The sequence below is a fragment of the Myodes glareolus genome, chromosome 13 (genome assembly GCF_982192425.1).
Source record: "Myodes glareolus chromosome 13, mMyoGla1.1, whole genome shotgun sequence".
NCBI lineage: Eukaryota > Metazoa > Chordata > Mammalia > Rodentia > Cricetidae > Myodes > Myodes glareolus.
Window position 1 is genome coordinate 74,492,619 of NC_142038.1, and position 24,958 is coordinate 74,517,576.

At 46.7% G+C, this 24,958-nt stretch overlaps 1 protein-coding gene across 1 annotated transcript in view; it reads right to left on the reverse strand.

Annotated features, from left to right (window-relative positions):
* The window catches only part of Lama3 (laminin subunit alpha 3), a 235,761-nt gene that overhangs the window by 144,091 nt on the left and 66,712 nt on the right, over positions 1-24,958 (reverse strand). The window contains exons 8-12 of the mRNA XM_087896244.1: positions 24,746-24,864; positions 18,495-18,585; positions 17,837-17,968; positions 16,764-16,826; positions 5,747-5,881 (exon numbers count right to left, since the gene is read on the reverse strand). Coding sequence (XP_087752370.1) covers positions 5,747-5,881; positions 16,764-16,826; positions 17,837-17,968; positions 18,495-18,585; positions 24,746-24,864 — 540 coding nt within the window. The remainder of the gene's footprint in view (positions 1-5,746; positions 5,882-16,763; positions 16,827-17,836; positions 17,969-18,494; positions 18,586-24,745; positions 24,865-24,958) is intronic.

A 24,958-nucleotide genomic window follows, 5' to 3' on the forward strand; every position in this document is an offset into this window, starting at 1 on the left:
TAGACTTTCTAGCACCCACCGCCCAGAGCCAATTCCTTACACTGTATCTCTCTGCACATACCCACACCTGGTTGTGGGTGAATCCTGGCCAATTCAGGCTCCATCTTCTACTCCTGCCTTAGGGGAGCGGGTACCAACAGAAAGTCAGCATGAAGGCATGTGGCAGTTGCCTGGCACACGGGGTGACCTCTGCCGCATATGGGTGTCACAGGCACTGGCCCTGAGGGCCACAGAGGCTGCCGAAGGACACATGGTCACACTCTGGAGGTGAAAATGAAGACTTGACTTTAACACGCGTGCTGTTTTAAATGGTGAGTGGCTCCATCTGCCGCGGGCTTTCTTATTTTACCCCAGCCACCCTCAAAGCTGCCAAATTGCCAAAACCACCACTGGCAACCTTTTCCACACTGTTCCCGGCTTTCAAAACAGCCTTCTTCTCTTGTTTTGGTTTGGGTCCTTTCAGCTTCTGAAGTATTTGCTTTTCCCCACCCACCCCTCACTGTTCAGGCCCTAAAACACTTCTATGCCCAAGGAGCAGAAACTAAGACAGATTGAGTGCCACTGATTTGTGATTTGTACCGCAAGGGTCATTTACATGTATGTAAATAGACATCTTAGTGACAGGACAGAAATCTAAACACAAATCCATGTTTTATATATATACACATATGTGTGTATACACACATACTATGCATATATGTATACATGCATACATACATACATGCATACATCATATGGTCTGAAGATTTAGATTTCTTTTTTCTTTTTGAGACAGGGTATCACAATAATCACTAGTCCTGTCTAGCCTGGAACTGTCTACGTAGATCAGGTTAGCCTTGAACTCTTAAGAGTTCAAGTGCTACCAAGTGCTCAGGTTAAAGAGGTGTGCCCCCATCTCCAGCCTTAATAAAAATTTTAATGCATATCTCTTTTGGCTGTGGCCTGTCACATGATGTCTGATAGAGAAATGTCTCCTTTTTTCCCACAAGCCTCTGATTCAGGGTCAGGGAGATAGCTCAGAGATAAAAGCCTTTGCCACACGAGACTGAAGACCAGAGTTCAGTTCTGGGTATGGGCAGAAGGACAGAACAGACTCTGCAAAGTTGCCTCTGCCCTCATAGACATGCCCTTGCATTCACACACTCCGTTAGCAAGCTACCCATTCCCTACACACAAGCATAATAGTAATAATTTTTAAAGTATACTGCAGGGTATTTTAACTTTTTAATCTTCAGATTAGAGCGGCTAGACCTGTTAGAACAGACATTCGAGCAGTCAGGGTGTTGTCTGTCACACTCTCCACTGTCTCTAGCCCCAAGCTCAGGGCTGGTCCACCCAGAATGCCAACAAATGACTAGGAAAGGGATACAACTGACCCTAGAATCCTAATTTGCGTCCTAACCTGCACACACCCCGATGGGTGTTATCTGAACCTTGCTCCATGGCCACCAGACAGGTATCAGTATGAGTCAGCCACTCTCTTCACCCCCATGACCACACAACACAGACAAGAGACAAATTAAAGTGCACAGAGCCCCTTGTTCCAGAAGTGATGTTTTCATTGCCTGGTATTTGGGAGTTGTTCCTTTTTCGGAGGAAAATAGTTTGGTAACCTTACCAGTCAAAGCCATGATGCCAACAATAGGCCCCACAATACATATCACAATCCACTACTCTGGATCTGGACATTGAAGAGTTAAACATTAGGCTATTCTAAGCCTTTCTAAGCAAACACCTTAAATGTTTTCTTAGGGAAAAATTAAATGCAAAATGAAGGGCCAGTTTAAGGCAAAACTGCACAAAACTCGGCTCCAGAGGGTCTCAGCCCCTGGCCACACTCTTTATCTGCCAGTTTTCCCAGGCGCGCCCCTTGGTAGCCCAGGTCTTCGGAAGCATCAGCCACAGGTCAGTGTGGCCGAGGTTTAAGGGTAGCTTCAGCACCACATGCCTGCCACTCACAGTCAGAGAAAACACGGCTTTCCATGTCCCCACTCTAGTCTCTGTGGTGCTAGCAGACCACGCCAGGCCAGGAAAAGGAGAGCGGACAGGAGGGGGAAGAGGAGACAAGAGGAATGAAGAGGAGGGGAGAGAGGAAGACAGACAAGAGGAGGAAAAGTGAAGAGCGGGCCCCTCTGCCATCCCATGCTAACCGAGAAAGTCATAGCTGCGCTCTGCAGTTGAAGATGGAGCGTTGAGCTGAAGGAACACAAATACTATGCCTGTAAGTTCTGTATGTGCAGAGTCACCTTTGCAAGTCGCTCTCTTATTGGTGATTTGATTCTATGAAACAGAATTACAGGGCAGTTGAGTGAATCAAAGCAAAAGTAAGCACAGTATAGCCTTGGACTTTGAAAGTCTAGAATCAATTAATTTAATGAAAAACAGAAATCCAAGTCTGCAGTCTCAAGAATGGCTCAAAAGCGTTCTCTAAATTCCCATTAAAGAAGAATTTTTTTCTTTTAAATATTTAAAGCAACAAAGGGCAAAGTCATAAGGACAGATTTTAGCAAGAAGATCTGATGTAGCATTTGAGGCAATGTTAATTTGATTCTAAATACAACGGATCATAAAAGGCCTACAAGATAGTTCAGTGGGTAAAAGCGCCTGCCATCAAGCCTGATAACCTGAGTTCAATCTGTGGAACCAGATATAAAAGTCAGATGCAGACAGAGAGATGACTTAGCCAGTAAAGGAACCTGCCACAGAGCCCAGTGGCCTGAATTTGATTCCTGGGATCCACATAGTGAAAGGAGAGGACCAACTCCCAAAGGTTGTCCTCCGACCTCCACATACGCACCGTGGCACAGATGTGTGTGTGTTTGTGTGTGTGTGTACGCACATATACGCATGTGCACGTGAGCACATGTATATACACACAATTAAATAAACTAATAAATAACAATAGGTACAAAAGTTACCTTTAAAAAGAAATAAGGCAAGCATAAGAGAAGGGCAGAGACAGAATGTTCTGTGGACTCAAACGCCTTCAGAATGTTTCAGGCTTGAGGTAACAAGCTTCAGGGTAGACCTGGACACCACCTCTGGAATAAACAGTGTGTCTCCTATGCAACCCAAGCAACAGTTAGTGAACATCAGGGGAGCTGGACTCATACTCCTCTGAGAAAATACAGGAACAAAAACTTCAGTTTGAATGCCAAAGTCTAAGCCATGCTCTCCCCCTCCCCACCCCCACAGAGCTAAGGAAGAAGTGGAGGAGGAGGGGTGGAGGGGTGGAGGGGTGGAGGGGTGGAGGAGTGGAGGGGTGGGTGAGCACACAGGACTGTCTGCCTAGCCCCGTCTTGTGAGCATCTTTCTTTCTCCACTTGGAACCACAGATGGGCACCAACAGAGGCTGACAGCAGACGCTCCCAGCAGAGGCCAACTGCTAGTGTTCCACCAGTCCTGACACAAAGCTATGAGCAAGCCTTGCCATTTCTAGACTTCCAGTGAGCTCCAACGGCTTTGCAAGACCAAACACACTGATAAAAATATGCAAGAGAAGATAGCTATGTATCATGGTGTATAGACTCTGACTCCAATCATTTAAAACAGGGAGGAAATAGCACTACCATATGCCCTGCTACTGAATGAACATCTTGTCAGTCAGGTGACAGCTTTTAAGAATAAAGTGTTCTTACTCTCCAAGGGTGTGAAAGATGACACTTCCTCAGAGCACTGAAGACCTTACACGGCTTTGTCACTTCTTGGTTGTGGCACCCCAATTTTGTCTCAGGGGATCTGCCCTTCTGGTTCCATCATCAGACACAGATGTGGTTATGCTACTTCTGGCTCCATGGATTTCAGAACTCAGGCTTAACCAAGCAGAGCATCAAAATCCCAGGACCAGGGGACTGGTTCCATCAGTGAAAAACTTCGAGGGTGTCTCTTCTGATTTTCCAGAAGAAACCAGGGTAGCATGGAACAGGGATGAGACAGTTCCAGCCACCAAATAGTTGGCTTTTGCTGAAAGGATGGAGACTAAGTGGAAAGGCCACGCACCCCTGCAGATTACACGGAAAAGTAACTGAAAATTCTTCCTCTGCTACTTCAGGAATTCACACCTAAGATGCAACTGACAAGAAGAAGGGGGACAAAGATGGACAGAGTGGAGAATGGGGAACAAGGACACCCCATCAAAGACCCATTCAAAATGCTTGGAAGAGGACCATGGGATGAGACAGCTTGGCTACCATGACCGCTTCTCCCTCTGTCTGCATCAGGTATTGCTATCTCATATTCAATTAGTACTAAAGATGTGGCCATTTCAATGGCCTCAGTAGAGCAAAGGCCCAGGCCCCTTTTACTGGCTAACTTCAGTCATTGCCTTATCTACCAGCCTGCTTTCTAAGTAGGCAAAATGTGCCAGTCTGTTTCTGTTGTTGAGACAAAAAGGAGGAAGGAAAGGTTTCCCTGGGCTTTTGGTTTCAGTCCATGATCACTTGACCTCTTTGCTTTGGTCTTGCGGTGCAGCGGCTCATTCTCTCCCACACCATGCTGCAGTCTTTGTAGGTGGGGACCCTGGGGGACATCTGCAGTGGAAGCTTTGCTTCCAACCTTCCTCCCACTAAGTCCCCACCTATTGAAACTCACCGAAGCAGCAGAGTAAGGAGCCTGCAGCTTGTGCCCTAAGCTTCATCCCTGGGGAGACCCAGACTGGTATTACATACAGGGGTAGTGACCAAACGAAACCCCAGAAGCAGTTTGGTTTGTAATCTACTGTGTTGGGATTCACACAGGCACACCAGTGCTCCCACTTCTGGCAGTGACAGGGCACCTCTGCTTCAGGTCAAGGTAGAGAAAGGGCTGGATGCTCCCTCCCTGTTCCTGCCAGGTGACCCAGGAACTAGAAAGGGGTGGCGAGACCTTCTTGGCGAAGAGAGGTGAGAGTGGAGGCGGGAGAAAGGGAAAGAAAAGGAAGGGTCTGGAACATGGCATGCAGACATCTACACAAACAGGGCACAGGAGTGGGACAAGGGTTACAGGCTCTTTAAGGGCTGCAGAGGAAGAGGGGCAGAAACAACATGGAAAAATACTAACACCTCAGCAAGTCCCTCAACACCAGAGGCTTTGCACATCAGTGTGCATGTGACCCTCACGACAGTGCCACATGGGAGCTCGAGTACCAGGAACTGCGTGTCTGTGAGGAGCTGTCGAGATGCTTTCCTTGGCGTGTGAAGACCCACCAAAATGTGGGTTGCACCTTTTGGTAGAGGCCTACATAGAAGGGCGTAGAAAAGGAAGGAAGCTTTGATTTTTACTGGCTTGGCCATCGTTCTCTCCAGAAAGTTCATCTGCCCAGCTGCTGCTGCTACTGGTTCCTTCACTGATATAGGAAGCTGCTTCTTCATGCTTTCAGTGTGGACTAATGGCCAGTGATCTCCAGGAAAACTCCAGGATCTCAGCGCCAGACTGGGACTGCTGAGACATCCAGTCTGGTGGCGCTCTGTCGTCCCTGCCTCCCTCTGTCCACTGGGCAGGTTCCTAAACTCACGACTCCACTCTTGAGAGCCGGGACTTGAACCCAGTGAGCTGACTGCACAGCCCAGCACCTGCCTTCCAGAGAGGAGAAAGGATGGGGTGAGAGCAAGAGACCATCTCAGAGAACAGAGAAATGTCACGTTCGTGGAAAGTGGGGTGGCTGCTTAAACCACAGGCTATGCTGGTCCTCCAGAGAGCTTGTCTGTGCTTCCTCAGGAGAATCCAACCTGGGAAACTGGTGACCAGTGTTTCTGCTTTACCCACTCACCTTGGCATATAGGAAATGAATACGAGTCTGGGCGGCAGGAATCACACCGGGGACCCTCAACCCCAGGGCGGCACAGGCACCTGCCGTGGTCGTCACATATTTCTGGGAGAACACCTTCCAGGTTACAGTCACAGCCTGCAAAGAAAGAGACTGTCAGAGAGGCCACTGTGCTGTGAGGAATCCCTGCTTCCTCTACTGCAGTGGCCTATGGGCAAGCCTGGGGTGTATCTTCTTAATTAGCAATTGCTGCCTGTTCCAGGTGGAGCCACCCCAGGCAGGTGGTCCTGGGGTGTATAAGAAAGCAGGCTGAGCAGGCAGCACCCCTCCATGGCCTCTGCATCAGCTACCTCCTCCAGGTTCCCGCCCTGACTTCCCTCAGTGCTGCGTTGTACCTAGATGACAATATGGAATGAATCCTTTCCTCCCCAAGTTGCCTATAGTCATGGTGTTTTCTCACAGCAAGGAGCCATGCTAAGACAGCTCTGCACCATTGCACCCAGCCTTTTATGTGGGTTTGGGGATTCTGAATGCAGGCCCTCAAGCGTTCAAGGAAGACACTTGACTGACAGCCATCTTTCCAGCTCCTCCCTCTGTTTTTAAGATGAAAAAGCAACATGATTCAACCCTAGAGTGTATCAAACTTGGCTTTCAGGGTTTCTGGGGGATTGTCTCACAGAATCTGCCAGACTCACAGCCTTCCAGAAACCAGGTTGCTGGCAATACACCAATCAAACGCACACCCATTTCAGGACCTGTGCTCAGACCATAACAACCCATCTGGCACATTCTACCCTCTGTCCTGGCATAAAAGCTTTTCCTCTTCTAGTGCCTAAGCATGTCCCTGCTCCTCAGAAGGTCTTCAGGTCACCAACCGGTCTGTATAAGTAGGCTCCGCCCCCTCTGCTCTCCTTATTTTCCATCTTAGCTGAGTTTATCTTTCACTCCGGTTGTGAAATCACTCATTGGATTACTGTACCTGGAGTAATGTTTCATTACACGGGAACAAGAACTTGGACCCTAGTCCCATCCCCACAGTCCTTTGCAGTAAATTGTATTTCTCAAAAACAAGCCTCTTGTTTGACTCCATTACGATGCATGAATAACAAAGTTAAACAAGAGCCCTATAAGACAGACAGACATTTTAGAGAAAGGACACATGGGGGCACAGAGTATGTCAAGAGTCACATCTGTCCAGGTCCTCCTGCAGCCCACCTGCTGGGCAGGGGGGATTAGTCAGGCCATGCAGTCCTGTGGCATCATTGCCAACCCTCCCATGGTCAGCAGCAATGGTTCCGGAGTGATCAAGGCTGGTCTTGCAGGAGACAGATTTCTAAGTACTGTTTTCACACTATGCTGGCTGAAGCTCTGGAGGGGGTCCTCTTCGTCGGACCAAAAGGAGAGGCGCACCAGGGCTTCTAGCCATGTGCTCACATGGTGCACACTGGGATTTAGGACTGGAACGATGCACCTGGCAGTACCGCCTCTCTAAGGAGCATCTGTTCTGACAGAGCCCTGATAAACCCATAGGAAGCAGGAGAAGACAGCAGAGGCGCTGAGACTTTCAATGTTCCTGCACTGTTTATCTTCATGAGGGCTGTGCTTTAGACTCCAGGGGACAGGGTCACTCATGCTGTCCCCATCTATGAGAGCATTGCCACGGCAAACTCCACGATGCAGGTGGGCATTGCAGGCCGTGACATCTCAGGCTATCTGTGGCTGCTGCTACACAAGGCAGGGGCTGACTTCCACGCCTTGGCTGAGTTTGAGGTTGTCCAGACATCAAAGAGCAAACCTGTCATCTATCCATCAGCTCACAGAATGTTCCAGGGTTCTCAACCTGTAATGTTCTCAACCTGTAACAGTTCCTTGTGTTGTGGTGACCCCAACCATTACATTACTTTTGTTGCTTCTTCATAACTAATTTTGATACTGCTCTGAATCACAAAGCAAATATCTATGTTTTTCAATGGTCTTAAGCAACCCCTGTGAAAGGCCATTCGACTGTCCCAAAGGGGTCGTGACCCACTGGTTGAGAACCACTGCTTTAGAGACTGAGAAGATGTAATATACACCTTCCTCTTGCAGTGCTCTTGATGTGGGGCCTGTGCACGTTCCAGTCAGACTTGATGGGTGGTGAGGATCTGTGCAGTGCTGGCCTTCACCATTCACAAGTCCAACACGGACCTTACCAGACGCTGTCCTCCAATATTGTGCTTCTAGGGTCTCAACACTTAAAGCCTTTGGAGACCAATTACTAAGTAGAGTAAGAAAATTTGCCTCAAAGGGCAAGATCTCAGCTCCTCTAGAAAGGTTTTAGTCCATCCACATGGACCGGTAGCTCCAGCCCCGCCTCACTGGACTCCTTTAGGGAGATGTGGGCAGCCAACAAAGAATACAAAGGTAGTGCCTGTGCGATTGATTCATCAAAAACCTTTGAATGCCCATGGAGGGTGGATGTACTGGGACAGAGGGAGGAAAGGGGAACCAGTGCCCTTGATCCCTTTTGGTCTGAGTTCATGCTTTACATTTAGGGTCCCCTGTCTGCTCTGAACCTAGAGAGGCCCCCTCCCCTCAACAACACACAGCAACATATAGCTGTATGGATGGCAGTCCCAAGCTGGAACATAGGAATTGAGGGACCCAGCAATGAGTGGTTATGAGCGACCCTCTCAGCAGGGCCGCTTTGGCCTGTGGTTCCTTGCTCCAGTCTTGAAGCACCAAGGCCATACACTCACATGCCACATCTGCTCTGACAGGCGCCCACAAGGGCTGGAGTTCCTGGATCACTGAAGCGGACTGAAGAAGGGGCTATCAGTGGGCATGTTGATGTGTTTTGTGCCTCCTCCTCTACCTGACCCAAAAAGGCTGCCTGGACCCTTGTACACTCAGCCTTGCTGGACAAATGTCCTAAACAGGACTGACCAGGAAACTGTCCTCCATCCTCAGGGAGAGATTGTGGCCAAAGGTTGGAGCGTCAGAGCCATGGACAGCCACAACTTGTGGTTTGCCCACTGCCTTTCAAAGCACTACATTGATTTGCTGTCCCCCTTCCCTCAGTGCCAGGGACAGGAAGGGGTTAATGGTCTTACTTTGCTAAGGGAAAGATATTTAATCAGGACTTAAACCCAAAGGGTGGGCACATCATTACCTCTCTCAAGAAAGGTCTTCACCATGGCCCCACCTCCCTCTCTAGGTCTGAATAATAATTTAACATAGTAGCCTGGAAAATTCTTTTTATAAATCACTATAGCAATAACTATGGACAAAAAATGAAAAGAAATCATACTCAGAAATGTTGGTTGCTGAAGGTCACAGGCCAGGAAGACAGAGGCAGTATGTGTGCCCAAGTCTGCCTGATTTAAAACCAAACACATTTAATTTTATTATACTAAGAATGCAAACTTAAAACAATTTTGGAAGTAAGTTTCAAGGTCTATTCTAGATTAAGAAACATCATCAAACCAATTACATACAGCAAACATTTGCAGTCCCATCCCTTATATTAACTTCTAAATCTTGCTGTACTGATTGGAGGGAGACCCAGAGATACAGCCCGATCCAATCCATCCCCTTCCAAAGGAAGGACTTGTGAGGGTTGGAAATAGTCTCTACAAGGGTTAAGACTAGATAATGATTTAAACAAAATTATAAATCCTTCCTCTTCCCCTTTGCCTTAAACACTGACCTTTCAGATAAAAAGTTAATGGCAAATTTGTATAGTCATTTTCTCTAATGTAATAACTAAGAATAAAATATTATGAGAGGAAGTCAGAGCATCCCAGCATTCACATGAGAGTTGGTTTGACAAGCAGAAATTTGGGAGCAGAGGGCTCAGAACCTTCAGCCTCACACAGCCAGCCCTGTACCCACAGGCTCCTATGGTTGAGACCACTCAGGAAAACGACTGTGTCTGCAGTGAGTATGTTCAGGCTTTCTCTTACCACTGTTTCCTAAGTGATACACTGTAACAACTTAAACAGCGTTTGTATTAGATGCTCAGTAATGTGGGGTGATTTAAATACATGAATGATGTGTAGGGGTTACACGGATGTGCATGGGTTACATGAACATCATGCTACTTTACACCAGCAACTGAGCATCTGCAGATTTTGGTATCTGAGGGGGTGGGTTTTTGAAACTCATTCCCTGCAGACACTGAACAGTGAATAATGCCACTTTGGCACACTGATTATTTTGAGCCAAAGGCACTGGACAGATAGTTCCAAGAAGGACTATCCTCCTCATCTACCTAAAGTAGTCAGCCAACTTCACATGAGGAAGATGCTCTTCAGAGCAAAGAGAACAGTCTTAGTGCATGAGACCAGAAGCAGGCTGAGATCCATACACACAAACACATCTCCTTGTACTTCTGTGGATCCCTAAGCACCGTCTCACTCTGCCCTGCCCTGAACATGCTCTCTGGTCTCGTCGTATCTCCAGTTTATAGTTCTTTCTATAGCATCTCTATTAGTTTTGGTACTGGACCGCTTCCTTGGACCTTCATTTTCTTTCTGAAGATGGTTTGCTCACATGTGAAATGCACATTCTCCCTGCTAATCTTCCTACGTTGGTTTAACTCTGAGGTTTAGCCACAGAATCTAAGAGGGCAGAATGAGAGTGACCCAAGGCGCATTCATGACAAGAGAAGCTTGGAGCTGAGGTTGTAATGAGTGCCACCTTCTCATCTTCTCATGGGAGTCACACAGGAACAAGGACACAGCTCTGAGGGCTGAGAAGGTCAGAAGGGAACATTCCACTGTGAACTGCAGTCTTGAGACTAAACTAGGCATTGGAATCCATGAGGAACTTGGAGTTTTCCTAGCATCCAAGTTCAGGGAATCACAATTTACAACTGAAACAGGAAAAAAAAAAAAACCATCTCATCACTAGGTCATGGCCACTTCCTCTCAGAAAAGCCCCTGGAACCCTCATCTCTGCCTAGGTTTTGGTGTCCAGAACCTCATCTTTCTTTGTCATAATTTGAGGGCCCTGGGTACCATCTTAATTCTGTCTTCTTGTTGCATTTATTTATTATTTATGTGTGTGCATCACAAGCTTGTGTGAACTGTAGCACATGTGTCAGAGGATGGGCAACTTACGGGAGCCAGTTCTCTCCTTCTGCCATGTGGGATCCAGATATCCAACTCATGCCGTCAGGCTTGGCACAAGTGTCTTTCTGCACCGAGTCCTCTTGAAGGCTGACACCCTGTCTCACCCTCCTGACCTCACTCCATGCTGGTGCCACCAGGAATCTTGTCAAGCACCCTACTTTTCAGTTCCTCCCTCAGTGGTGACACAATGCCTCAGGACACAACTCAAAGTCCTTCCAGACCACAGCAGGCCACATGATCCTTCATGCACATTAGATAAAGATGCACACTCCTCAAGTGAGATTATCATAGGTGTGCAGATCATGTGCTTGTTCGTGGTGAGGGTACCAGTCTGTGAGGCCTGGCTGTGCACTGCAAATTTGCTTGTTTGAACCAGGCTGTCCAATCAGATCTTTTCCTCACCCTCTCAGAGTCCACCCCATCCCATCCCCTGGAACTTCTTCCCTCTCCACAGTCCAATCCAACAATCTTCCTGCCATCCCCTCTCCTACCCGCCATACCTTTCTTCAAGGTTTCTTCTTCTCTGCTTAGCTAATTGCTCCGTATGCTCCAAGACTCATCCCAAATGCCTTCATTCCTGTTCTGGGGAAGCCAGATTTCCTACCCACCTACCTCCTTCCTTCCCTGCCTCCTCTCACCCTTTCTTCCATCAGGGATAACCTTCCCCTTGCTCCCTTAGCTCTGGGTTCTTCCCTGTTCCATCTCCTGATCCATCTCCGGCCGACTAGGAGCTCCCGGGAGCAGGGACTGTCAATGGGCAGCATGTAACACAGCGTAGGCACTTCATCAAAGACGAACAAAGACTGAATCAAGCCTCAATTCCCCTCAGTAAACCATTCTTAGCTCTATTTTATCAGCAGAGCCTCCCAAAGGAGCTATCATAACCTGCTTGCCCATCTCTAAGCCACATCGGCCAAGCTCCATGCCCTCAATGAAGGCCCAACTCACCTGCCAGGTGAAATCCCATCCTAAAGCACCCCCACCCCAAAAAGCATGCACCAGAGGTCATTACCCAGACCTTTGGAGCATTCCTGGTTTCACACATCTGCCAGTCCCCAGTCCCTGTCTTGAGCTAGGGCCTTGACAAAAGCAAGCAGTTCTTCCTTACAAGTGGGTAGGAGATTGCAAACCTTTGCATAATCTCTTCAGGAGCTCCAATCCTGTTATGAATCAGGGCTGGCCTGTCTGCAGGCCAGATGCGCTGCCCTAGAGAATCAGCCCAGACCGCCTCAACCTGGGTATTGCGTGCTGCGGGTTTTCCTTCTCGCTGCAATTTGAACTTGGAGGACTAGAGGGGCCCACACATGGCAGTCTAGTGTCCTTGGGCATACATTCCAAGGGGATCCCTTAGAGATGTGTCTAAGGCGCATCTACTTTCTACTAATAATACTCAAGTGGCTGTGTCTAACTGATCCCTCCATCTAAATCCTAATAATATCCCGGTTTGAGATAAGGAGAGAAACCTAAAAGCAGTTGAGTCTGCATCGCATTTGCCCAATTAGAGTCTGTCCTTCAGAGTCAGGACTCCTCATCCACTATAGTTGTTACTTAGCACTGATGGGGGACTCCACGTACTCCCTCCCCTTGTGGGCTCAAAACCCCTAGAGGCCCAAGTTCTCAAACGACACTGTATACAAAATCTTTGAACATAGCCTATGTGTGTATTTCCAAAAGCTTTAATCATAGGAAGATTTATAAGACTTAACACAATATGCTTCTATACATCATTAAAACTTGCAAGAATTCTAAATGTACACTGTAAACACATTCTTATAATAACTGAATGAGAACTTGTGTGTATAATGTGCACGCATGTTGTGCAGGATGGTTTATATATGCCACTCTATGTGTGGGATCAAAGGAAAATCTCATGTTGGGGTTTGCCTTCCACCTTCTTGGGGACAGAGCCACATCTCTGTGTATGCCACACTGGCCTCTGAGCTTCACGAGATTCTATTGTCTGCACCTCCTGTCTCACCATAGGAACGCTGGGATACGAGCTGCTGTACCCAGCTCTACGCATAGTCTGGGGAGTCAATCTCAGATGTTCCTGCTTGCGTGGCAAGCATTTTACCCACTGAGACTTCCCTCAAGATCATTTTTTTAAAAATATATTTTTGAGCTTCAGTGGTCTGCAGAGAAGGTAGCACACCCATGAACAGAAAGGGCTGATTTGCTAGACTAATTAATTGCCTCAGTCTTGGCTGGCTATGTGAGTCTCTAGTACAATACTTTAGCTTGGGTGTAGAATTGTACAGTGGAGACTTTGATGTGGTCCTGGGAGTCTGTAAACTTTTTTATGAGAGCCAAATACGTCTGTTTATAGAAAAATAGATTATATTGAAATATGTCCAATGCTTTCATCTGCATATTAGCTATGGTTCCCTCAACAGCAGTTGAGGACATGTGATAGAATCCATCAAGCCCCAAAGTCCAGAAGTCATTCCTATCTGATCCTTCACAGTGAAGCTTGACACTCGCTAGACAGAAGCTCCTCCTGGCTGAGGCAGTGCTCCCTAATGAGAAGCATGCAGTGATCCTTCACAGTGAAGCTTGACACCTGCTAGACAGGAGCTCCTCCTGGCTGAGGCAGTGCTCCCTAATGAGAAGCATGCAGTGATCCTTCACAGTGAAGCTTGACACCCACTAGACAGGAGCTCCTCCTGGCTGAGGCAGTCCTCTCTAATGAGAAGCATGCAGTGACACCCACCAGACAGGAATTCCTCCTGGCTGAGGTAGTGCTCCCTGACTGTCCAGAGTCAGGACAGTCTCCATTCCTGAAAGCCTACATTAAGACCTTGGGTGACAGGCAGGAATAAAAAGGAAACTGCTTTTTGTTTGTTTGTTTTTTTAGCACATGCCTAGTTAAGAGCCACTAAACTTGAGAACACAAAATCTTCTACAGGTCTCAGGGTGGGAGGGAGGCCGGTTTCCTCTGGTGCTCTGTATCTGCTGGTAGTTTATAAATCTGCACTTCTAAGATGCTCTAGCAATAATTAAGTCCCAGGCTCAGTGTTTTTAGGATGTATTAATAGGGCGAGGCAGATTAGACAGGAAAGTATGTGCTGCACACCCATGAGGGCCTGACTTTGACCCCCAGTACCTATGTAAAACTCCGGGCACAGAAGCAGCGACCTATACTCCCAGTGCTAGGAGATGGAGATAAGGGGGTCTGGGCTCCTGCTGGCCAGTGAGTCTGGCCAGACTGTGACCTCCAGCTTCAGGTGACCTCGTCTCACAAATAAGGTGAAGAATTTAGAAAGATATTCTTTGTCAGTCTTTGACTTCCACAATGCACACGTGGACACATGCATGCATGCACGCGTGCACACACCCATGCACACATGTACACAGATTGGCACAGACATATATACACACAAAACTAAATAATTAAAATTAATTAATAAGCCAGCAAACTGAGGTAGATCACTGTATTTCTGAATTCTCAAACTTAACTGTGTTAACATTTATTTTTCACCAGGTTGTGATCCACGATTTCCCTAGCGTTTTGTGGCAGTTATCTGAACTTCACTCCAAGTTCAGTTACCTTTCCTTTCCTGAGGTCACCACAAGCCTCTTTTAAGTAACAAAGAGGTTACTATAGAGGGGCTGTAGATGGGAGATCTAAACATTCTTGTGAGAGAAATCAGAGTTGTGTATTGCCAAGACTCTAGCTCTAAGTTCCATTCTAGTTAATTTCCAAATGTTTAAGAAAATGCTGGCTGATCCCTGCTATGGGCACCATACCATATCCCCTCTGCACTGAGGGGATTCCAAACCAAGTAACCCCACCCTCCAGCCCTCCTCACTGGCACACGGAAACCTCAGTTGTCAGAGGAATGGGTAGGGCAGAAGGCAGGGTTAAGGCAGGAAGGTAAATGAAGCTGACTGTAACTGACTCTGAGAGAGGCCCTGTGTCACCCCAATGTCCTGTGACATTTCCTAAGCTCACACTCCCGAATGACTCTCATGTCTTCTTCCTCCACACCAAGCCCCCTTCATCTTCCTTGCTCCCCACTTTAACACATGTGCTTCTTATTTCACAGAGCAAACAAACAAAGAGTACAGGGTGCTCCCCCAAATATGCAGGGCTGCCCCCCTCACCGCCTGTGCCTCTCCAGCTCATGCAGACTACATGTGGTCAGTAGCCTTTCTGTTTCAATAAAAGGCAGGTTCTCCTTTCTGCGTGCACAGCCCCCATCCTGGAGTTGAGTCTTTTCTTCTCTTCCTCACATAGTCTGTTCCTAACGCAGAACCCCCTTCAAGTCCGGCTGGTTCTCTCTGTAGAGGACCCACCATCTGCTCACCCTGCTCCTCCAGTGATGTCACTTGGGTCTCATCCACCATCATTTCCTCCTGAGTGACTGCAAAGGCTTCCCATTGGGTCTCTGCACTCCCCTTCTCCCCTGCAATTTGCTCTCAGCACAGCACCCATAAAGATTCTTACACACATTGTCTCTCTGTGCAGAATTCTCCTATCTCATCCCAGACAAACACAGAATGTTTTCACAAGGACTGGCAATGGCCTCCCATAAGAGCCTCAGTCCTTCCCTTCCTGGCCACTCTTCCTTCACCTCACCGGCACACCTCTGGGCTTTCTGCTTACTGGACAGTCCTCTCCTAAGGACTGCACTTCCTCTTTCAGTTAGTAACCCTCACTTTCCTAACCTTGCTCTCTGGCGTGTTTTCCCTACAGCACTCCACATGCAGCCCAGACCCCGAGTTATTATATGACACAGAACCTCTGCCAGGATGCAGGAGGCCTGATGTTCTCACATCTCACACATGTCCTTCCCATGACTCACCTGGCGATGTGAGTGCCAGGCATCAGGCCTCTCTGCACCCTTTGACAGGAAAAACGTGGTTCAGAAGTGGTGGTACGTTTGAGGAGTAGGACATGGTTGAAAGAATTAAAGTCACTGGGGTGTGCCCTCAAAGACGATGTTGGATCTCATCTTTCTTCCTATTTGCTACCTGGCTGCCATGAAGTGAATACCCACCCCCAACCATGCATTTCCATCATGCAAAACTGTGTCTCTATATGGCCAAAGCATTTTACGTGTGTGTGTGTGTGTGCGCGCGCGCACATGCGCACAGATACATACACACAAATGTTGTCTCAATATGTGTGTTATTGTTTGAGCTCTGAGTCCCCATCCCAACAAACCACACAGAAACAGAAGTTCTAGAGATACCGGGAATGTTTCTCTGTGCACTATTAAACCTTTAGCAACCAGACTGCTATTTTTTTAGTAGCAGGGAAACTTGTGGAACAAATGGTTGTTATGCAGGCGCAGTACCAAATCTTCCAGTTCTACTCACCTCCCCACCCCAAAGGATGCTTCCAAAACACATCTGCTGCCCTCGACCCAGGGTTCCTGCTTCTGGCTGTGGTGCTCCCAACCTTCCCGCAGGTCACTCTGTGGAAGCAGCTTTTCACAAGGTCCTGATTACTAGGTCATTTCCTCCCTGCCTTCATTCCCAAGGATTCCTGCTTCGTTTCTGATAACGTCCAGGAGATGCAGCCCAGGTACTGTAGTAGGCCTGGCTAATGTCCCTTTGCAGCGGCCCCCTCAACGCCCTTCCCATTCCTGCCCTGCAGTTTCCTGACATCACCTCCCAGATATAGCACTTGCACTAAGTTCACGTGGGTGGAACAGGTGGCCCAGTGGGCAGGAAGGCTACTATGAAAGGTTTTTGAGCAAGCTAGTAATCTATAACCCAAGCTCTATCCAGCACCCTGAATTGGGCAGAAAAAAGATACGCCCGAAAATGGCCAGGAAACATCTGCCAAGGCCCCACAGTACCCCAGAACTTCACCTGGACTTGGCAACGTGTTCAGAAACCAAAACGGGAATGGAACATAATATTTTCACTGACATTAAATTTAAAAAAAGGCTACTTACCTTTTATATTGCCAGCTACTGGGTCTTCTGGACTCAGAGTGTAAACAGGAGAGACTGGAATTCCTATAAAATAATTTATTTAAAAACACAGATTAAGGAGATAGTGGCATGAATAGCCAAGCTGCACTGAGCAGGAAGAAGCCCCCCCAACAGTGAAAAGCAACACATGAGACTGAGAGAAAGGCCCTGTGCTCTCTATGGCCAACACACCTCATACTGAAGCCAGGCTGCTTAGCAGATCAGCAAACAGAAATGGTTGTGTTTTATGTTTACGATAGATAAATCTCTCATAACAGTTATGCCCAAAGAAAATGTGTATCTAAACATGAACAGAATTTAGGATTGTTTCTTTTTAAACAGAAATTTTACTCTTTATTTTTTTAAGTAAAATTGAGAGTAGTTTTAAAACAATGTTTTCTTCTAAGTTTTTTTCCCTGAATTTTTGTTTATTACATTAAAAAATGATTGAAGCATCTTCTTATTTTTTTTCCACTAAAAAGGCAAGAGCAATTTCTGGTGAGCCTATCCCAGGCACAGATTCTAAATTGGTAAGCACCTGAAACACAGTCATTGGCTTCAGACATTATTTCCTGTAAAAACATTGGATTATCCAAAGTAGGAGGGTCTCCTTAGTGAAACAGTCACTGCTTAATCAACACTCTAGGATAGCAGGTGCACACTGCAGTGTGGAGCCCTGGGAGGGAGGAGGGAGGAGAGGGCCCTGACAGCTTGCCCTCTTGTACACTGGAAAAGAGAACACACTTCTTGTCCCCACCCTGCAAAGCATGATGCACTAGGTCTATCAAAGTCACACTCAAGGATTACTATCAAGTTGAATCTTACAGTATTTGAGACTAAGCCCATTGACCTAATAAAATGGCAATGTCTATTGTACAACACCAAACTAAACATAATTCTAAGATTTGCCTTCACAACTTGGGAAATGCTTTCATGTAAACAAAACCTGCCTGGGCCTTTTTCTAGTCCCTCACACACCCTCCCTGTCCATCATTGCTCACACACAGGTTGGCTATGGGCCAGAATGGGGATTCTCATCGATACTGGATACTTACTCGAGCAAAATGGAAAGTTATAGTACCCATCTGCACATAGCTCACAGTTGTCTCCTTGGAAATTTGGCTTACAGTGACAGCGGCCTGAGCCCTGCTCACATTCATCTGCACGGTCCGGACTACAGCTGCAAGCTACGAGAAGAAAGAATCACTACGTGACCCACCCCTCACTGTGTTCAGAAACCACACCTGTGCCCACACTTCTCAGGGGTGCCGTGGTCTCAATCTCCTGGGCATAGCAAACACTCGACTAAAGTTAAACACTATGATGATTATTAAATCTTTGTAGACTTGTTACTATACTGTTTTGATGTTAATTATGACAAAATTAAAATGACTGGAGATCACAGAAACATGTCAAACCAGTAGAAAACTGAAGAAGCAACATCTATTGCAGGCTTGATAGGTGAGTGATCCAAAGAATTAAGGGCTGGACTAGGTACTTTTGATAGCTTTTCACCTACTGTTATTATTATTTACATGTGAGAATTCTTGGGCTCAGAGAAAATATGAAATTACCTGAGATAACTCAGTTAGAAAGAAATAAAACCAATAATACGAAGGCAAGGGAACAAAGACCATCAAGGCCCCTGAGCCTGTGACACCTTGGGGTAATACACACAGTCTGTCACATGCACAAAATTGGCATGAGACTTACGGATGCAGCCGTGGAGCGCCTCCACTGGAACGCCGTAGGGCCGGTAGTAACCCTGTGCACACTTCTCACAGTTCACACCCGCTGTGTTGTGCTGGAGGAACAAAGGCAAACCCTTCAAAGGATGCCAGAGAAGCCCAGCACTCTGTCTTCTGTGCTAACCCACCACAGAAATAATTCTGCCACACAAGCCCGAAATTCCAAAGTCCCTAAGACCATCCATCTTGACCCTGTATCACAGGACCCAAAATGTGCCATAGGACCCTGATTTCACCTTGTCCCTGAAATCCCTGCCACACTCATGGAAAAGGTGTTAAGGAAAGGTTCATTAAACTGACAGTCCTGGCTTCTCTCTATATAAACAAACAAACAAACAAACAAATAAGTAAATAAAAATTTAAAAAAATGTGAGCCAGAGGCAGGTGGATCTCTGTGAGTTTGAGGCCAGCCTGGTCTATAAAGAGAGTTCCAGGACAGCCAGGGCTCTTATGCGGAGAAACCCTACCTCAACAAACAAACAATGTAAAAAAATTAAGATGCTTCAATGAAGTTGACACTTGATTAAGAGAAAGTAATAGTGTATAGCTTTGAGCAGTCCCTAGAGTCCTGCAGCTCAGGAGCGCCAGGGATGGACAACAGATGGATACTCACAGTCCTGGTTAGCTCAAAGGGTGACATGGCGCAGGGGAAGATCTTTCCCAGTTTGGGAAGAAAAGCACATAAAGATCTCTGTCTCTGATCATTCTGATTATATCCGTGTTTCAACGTGAATTATTGTGTGAATGGACAATGAGAACATGAGGCTAATATACAGAGCTCAGTTTTGAGCTGGGTGGCTTTTCTAGTCCGCAGTTAATTCTTACAATTGCCACAAACCCAGTTACCCAGTACACACGATCGGTTTCCAAGAAATGCATGCCACAGCTCAATTCTGTCTCCTTCTCACTGGAAAAGCACTGGGCAGTGTCACTATGGAAAAGGCAGCAAAAGCAGATCAACAAGAATGAGCAACACGAACCACACGGAGCCTTCACAGAAGTACGAGGAGAACAAAGGCCACTCTGTGTCCTCTCCCTGCGGGGTTTTATTAACCACAGACTCTTGGTTTTTACCACTCTTGTTCTGTGGGCTAAAAATCTGAATCTACTTTAGCACCAAAGTCAAACGCCATGCTGGCCAGCCTGCCAGCACTCACAGGAAGCCTCTAAGCAAATCAGAAAGAGTTGTAGCCCACCCAGTCTTCCCATCAGATGCCATTCCCCTTCCACCCCACTGCTTGCTACTATGACTAACCTTGGCTAGCAATCCAATCAGAGCAGGACATGAGGACTATTCTCTGAGGTGGGCAGCCTTGGCTCTCTGCCTCAACTCGTTCTTAAATAGCAGCAAAAGACCGAGAGAGGATAACGCCTCTGTTTTTTGGATGGTTTTCTCTAGGTCCTCCACAGTCTGAGGGCAACTCACACCATTGCATTTATGGACAGCAGGGTCCTGGCTGAACCAAGTACAGGCAGGTCAAGGCGCAAGGGTCAGGGTGGATTCCCAGGCTTACAGTGGGGGTCTAAAGCAAGCAGTCCTGCTGGGAGGAGTGGATGTTTGAAGTTGTGCTTGCATAAGGCTTAACATCAAATGAGAATCAGAGACTCAAACTGAGTAAGGGCAGAGGCATCCTCTGCAGGCAAAAAGCCTGTCTTCTACCTACCGGCTGCTTTGGCTCCGCCCAGAGAAAGGGGGTGTGTGCAGCACAGTGCACAGACAGGACAACTTTCGGGAGCTGGTTCTTTCCTTCTACCCATGGACTCCAGGGATTGAACCCAGCTCCTCAAGCTTAAATTCGCAAGAGCCTGTATCCAGCATCCAGAAAGCCGTCTTGCCAGCAGAGTCTGCCTGCTTCATGTGGGTTTGCAGCGTGACTCTAAGTCCTCATGCTTGCTCTGCAAATTCTATGCACAGAACTGTCCCCCAGTCTGGGTGCACGCTATGGAGCACTCACCTAGAAGCCAGGCCCTGGTCTGATTGTCTGGGGTCTCAATTCCACCACAGGGATCTGTTCAAACATGCTTTGACCTTTAGGTGAACCCTAGCTCTCTGCCTCTGGCACTCAGTTCCTTGGCCGCACCTCCTTCATTATCTTCTGTGCCTGTGAGCCCTAAGCACACAGAGACCGTCCACTCCACGTGGACTCCATCACTAGTCACCTCGTCTTTGGAGAACCCAGGAAGAATTTTCCTTATCAAGGTTCTACATGAACTAGGCTTTGTGCCTCTCTAGAATTATCTGCCCTTCTCCTGACTCACTTCTCCTCCAGCTACCCTGGGATCCTGCTCCTTACTAACGCCTCTTGTCCTTCTGTTACTTCAATACCCAAAAAGGATACCTAGCTCATGCCCTCACCTACTCAGATACCACAACTCAGGAAACTTGTCACCTTAGAATATCTCATACCCTAACCCAATAGTTAAAACGGGAAACCCAAGGAACAAAATAAACTAATACCAACAGGATCTATATGTGCCTCTGGTAACTGCTTTCTCTTCAGGACAAGAACCTAACTCTGTCACCATTACTATCTGCTGTAGAATAATCCTTTTCTACACTGCAAAGATGTGTTGCTCTTACTGGTTTAATAAAGAGCCAATTGGCCAATAGCTAGGCAGAGAAAGGTTAGGTGGGAGAGCCAGACTGAGAGAACACTGGGGAGAAGGAGGGTGGAGTCACCAATAGAGGAAGCAGGACATGAACTTGCCTCACTGAAAAAGGATTAATTTAATATGGATTAATTTAAGTTGTAAGAACTAGCAACAACCCTAAGCTATTGGTAGAGCATTCATAAATAATAAATCTCTGTGTGGTTATTTGGGGAGCTGGTGGTCCTAACTAAAAGCTCTGCCTACAACTATTTGCTGCAGCTCAACTAGGTCTTCTTCAAAATCCAGGTTTAAATTCAATGGTCAGGGTAATAGTTTTAAGAGACACTGGCTTTGAGAAGTGATTCATTCATAAAGGATTATCCTTCACAAGTGGATTAAGGCCCTTAGAAAGGAGACCACAGAATTCAGCCATTTTACCTGTCTGCCTACCACCATGTAAAGATGGAGCCTTCTTTATGAGTTACCCCATTTCAGGCATTTCACTGTAGGGGTACACACTGAGACTGTATGTGACAGTGTCTAGGGACAGCCTGTCTGTGTGTGCTTTGAGATGATAATTCATTGTTTTCCACTTATGGGCACTGAACAGAAATGGTGGGAAGCAGCTCAATTACTGAATTTCTAGGGGACATAATTTGCTGCAGGATATGTGTTCTTTACCAGCAAACTCAAACCTGATCACCAAGCTGGCCGGCCCTGTGACCATTCTCTCTTCTCTACCAGTGAAGACTCCCATGTTATTGTATGCATAGCATAAAATGCAGTTAGTTTTCCACCAAAGAACCAAGTGTCCCAGCACCACTTACAAAATGTCCACCTTTTCTGCTATGGATGACATGACATTTAAGATCAAATTGTGCCATTCCCAAGTGCTGGTTAGGTTGTTAGTTCCTGGCAGATGGTAATCCCCATTCCAAGTCCATATCCAACTACAGATCCACAGTGGTTCTGATCCTCTGAAAATGAGTCCCACATTGACTTATTTCTAATTATCCATTCTTGTGTTCTCTGCTAGTAAGTCCAGAATCTGCCTGTCCATCTCCACAAAAGTATTAAAATTGCACTGAATGTATAGGCTGACTTCAGAAAATTAAAATGTTTATTGTATTTCAAGTCTGAAAACACCATGCTCAGCACAGGTTATGTTTTATAAATTTTGGTGTAGTGTTAGGAGTTTGACTCCAGCCCCACAATCAACTCCTTTTGTGACCTCTTGTGCCTACATGCCATTGACATTCAAAGCCGTGTACCCTGTACATACCACACTAACAGGTATGTTTCATGTTTGCTCTCTTCTCAAATTTTTTGGAATTGCTAATCTTTTCAGATGGCACATCTTCCTTATTTTCACTTTATAATGATCTCTGGAGAAAGAGTGCATTTTGCTTTTTAAATATCTTTTCTGTGCGTGGTCGAGTTTGGGGCAGAACTAAACCATATGTTCTGCGTCTGGATCCCATATGTTTTTATGTGTTTCATGTGAAACACAGATGGTTTGGGAATAGTGAGACAAACACTTCATTGGCCTCTCCATGTATGTGAATGGCTAGGAAGCAAGCCCTGTCTTCATAGGAAAGGTTCAACGTCATTTGGTTAACAGGGATAGAGCACCTCTGAGCAATACCCACCAAAACCCGGATAACCACCAGTCTTCACTAAGTATGTCAGTGTTACCACAAGAAAAAGAGGCCAAGAGGAACCGACACAGGCAAGCCATACAGCCTCCTGCCTCCTCTTTCCCTCAGTATTTGTTTTGGACATCTTCACACAGAATGGTCATACAAGCCCCACCTAAAGATTCCCATAAACAATAAACATCCCACTTGACTTACTTATTTCCACATAAGCATTCCCTGGCCTCTCCTTTGTCCATTCACCAACACCTGACTTCTTGTGCCTTCCCACATGCTACAGTGCCAACCACCTTCCACCAAGTGTTTAAGCATGAACTTAATTAACTAGAGTCTAACACGTACTCATGATTTTTGTTCTTATTATAAAGTATATTTTATACATACAAAACTCTTAATCATAATTTGCCAATGTCAGACAATGCACATGAATAAGAACCCAATTTCTTACCATAGTATAGAAAATACTCAGAACATCCCCATGTTCCTGCCCGGTCAGCCTCCCACCATTACACCTCCTTAGAGCTAATCACACTTTGACATTTCCCTCTAAGAACTTCTGTTGAAGAATTCTGTGCCAATGGCTGCCACATAACAGGAACCCTTTATGAAGCTGATTTTCTATTTCCGCACTGCCCCCAAGATCCTCAGTGCTGTAATGTAGCATCAGACAAGGTCTTCTTTGCCCCTTAGTGTTTTGTTATGAAATGATGAGCAAGGATGTGTCCATCAATCCTACTACTGGTGACTTTTACCACTGATGCTGACGGCGATTTGGAAACAAGCATTTCTGGGACTGGAGAGATGGCTCCGCCATTAAAAGTTTGGCTCACAGCCAAAGCATTTCTGTTTCTTATAGATAAACTGGGAGTGTGTTGATCACAGTGTAGGAAGGTGCATGTTTCGCTGCATTTCATAGATTGTTGGCCTTTGCTGCAGCCACGGTACACCATTTCTGTTGAGGGGATGGCATTGTATAGTTGTTTCACGTCTCACTGAAATTGAATTTCTAGGCTTTTTAATAACTGTCGCCTGGGTGAGAGGTGGAGGGGATTTGGTGATTTTGATTGGTATTTCCCTCCTGACTGAAGCAGCTCAGCCCTTGATTGTCAGCTTATTAATCATTCACGTACCTATATTTATAAGAGGCTGTTTTGTTATTGTATGTATGTGGGGGGAGTTACTTGCCTTCATTTAAAAGCTTAGGACTGTTGGGAAGCTCCGCCCAACCCCACTGCTCCCATTCCATCAAGGGCAGTTCCTCCAGGACACTGTTGGACACTGTTTGAGACACCGACAGGCCATTTAAGCCCTGCCCCAGCAGGTCTGCCACTTGCTCTGGTGCTCTCTCTCTCCCATCTTTCTGAGAGTCGCTCTGGAGTTGCCTTGCTCTGCTCTGCTTATTAAATCTGGATTTATTAATTTGGCTTGATTTGGCTTATTACTTCAGTGGATGAACCCAATAACTGGGCGCCAATGACTACCAAGGACTCACGGTTTGCGAGTTTGCTCTCCCTGTCTGCAGCCCACCCATGAGTGGTCGTCAGTGGGAGCGGTCAGAAGTTTCTAATTTCATTGAAATCCGGTTTCCTTATCTCCCATGATTGCAGCTTTCTCTGAGAAAAGTGTCCTCACCTCCGAGTCGTACGGGACCCAGTGTTTTCTCTACAGGTTGCAGCTCTACCTTCATTCTTCCGTGTTTGATATCAGATCAATTTTATAGATTTGAGTAGGGATGAAAGCTTAGTTTTCCACATAAAATCTAGCTGTTTCAGAGCCATCTGTGAAAGACCTTACTCTCTCCCAGTTAGGTTGCTTTTGTCCTTTCCTCAAGGTCACCCTGTGACACGGTGTGGGTCTGTCCCTGCCCCTGCTCTGTTCTGGTGACGGCTTTGCCCACATGAATCTATTTGAACTGGATGTACGGCGACAACAGGGTTGATGCAGGGCGATGGCTGTAGGCGTGTCTCACCTGGCAATCGATGCAGACTCCCCCACCTGCATAGGTGCCTTGGCTGTTCAAGCTTGCCTGCTGTAGCTCCACATCTGGGTCGTAGTAACAGTCTGCGGCGTGCCCGTGACAGTTGCACGCTGGAAGAGAGCATCCCTGGTCAGATTACTGTGCCGCTTTTAGTAAGTTCCCAGACAGGATCTCTGCTCTGTGGCCTACAATAAAGTCTGTTCT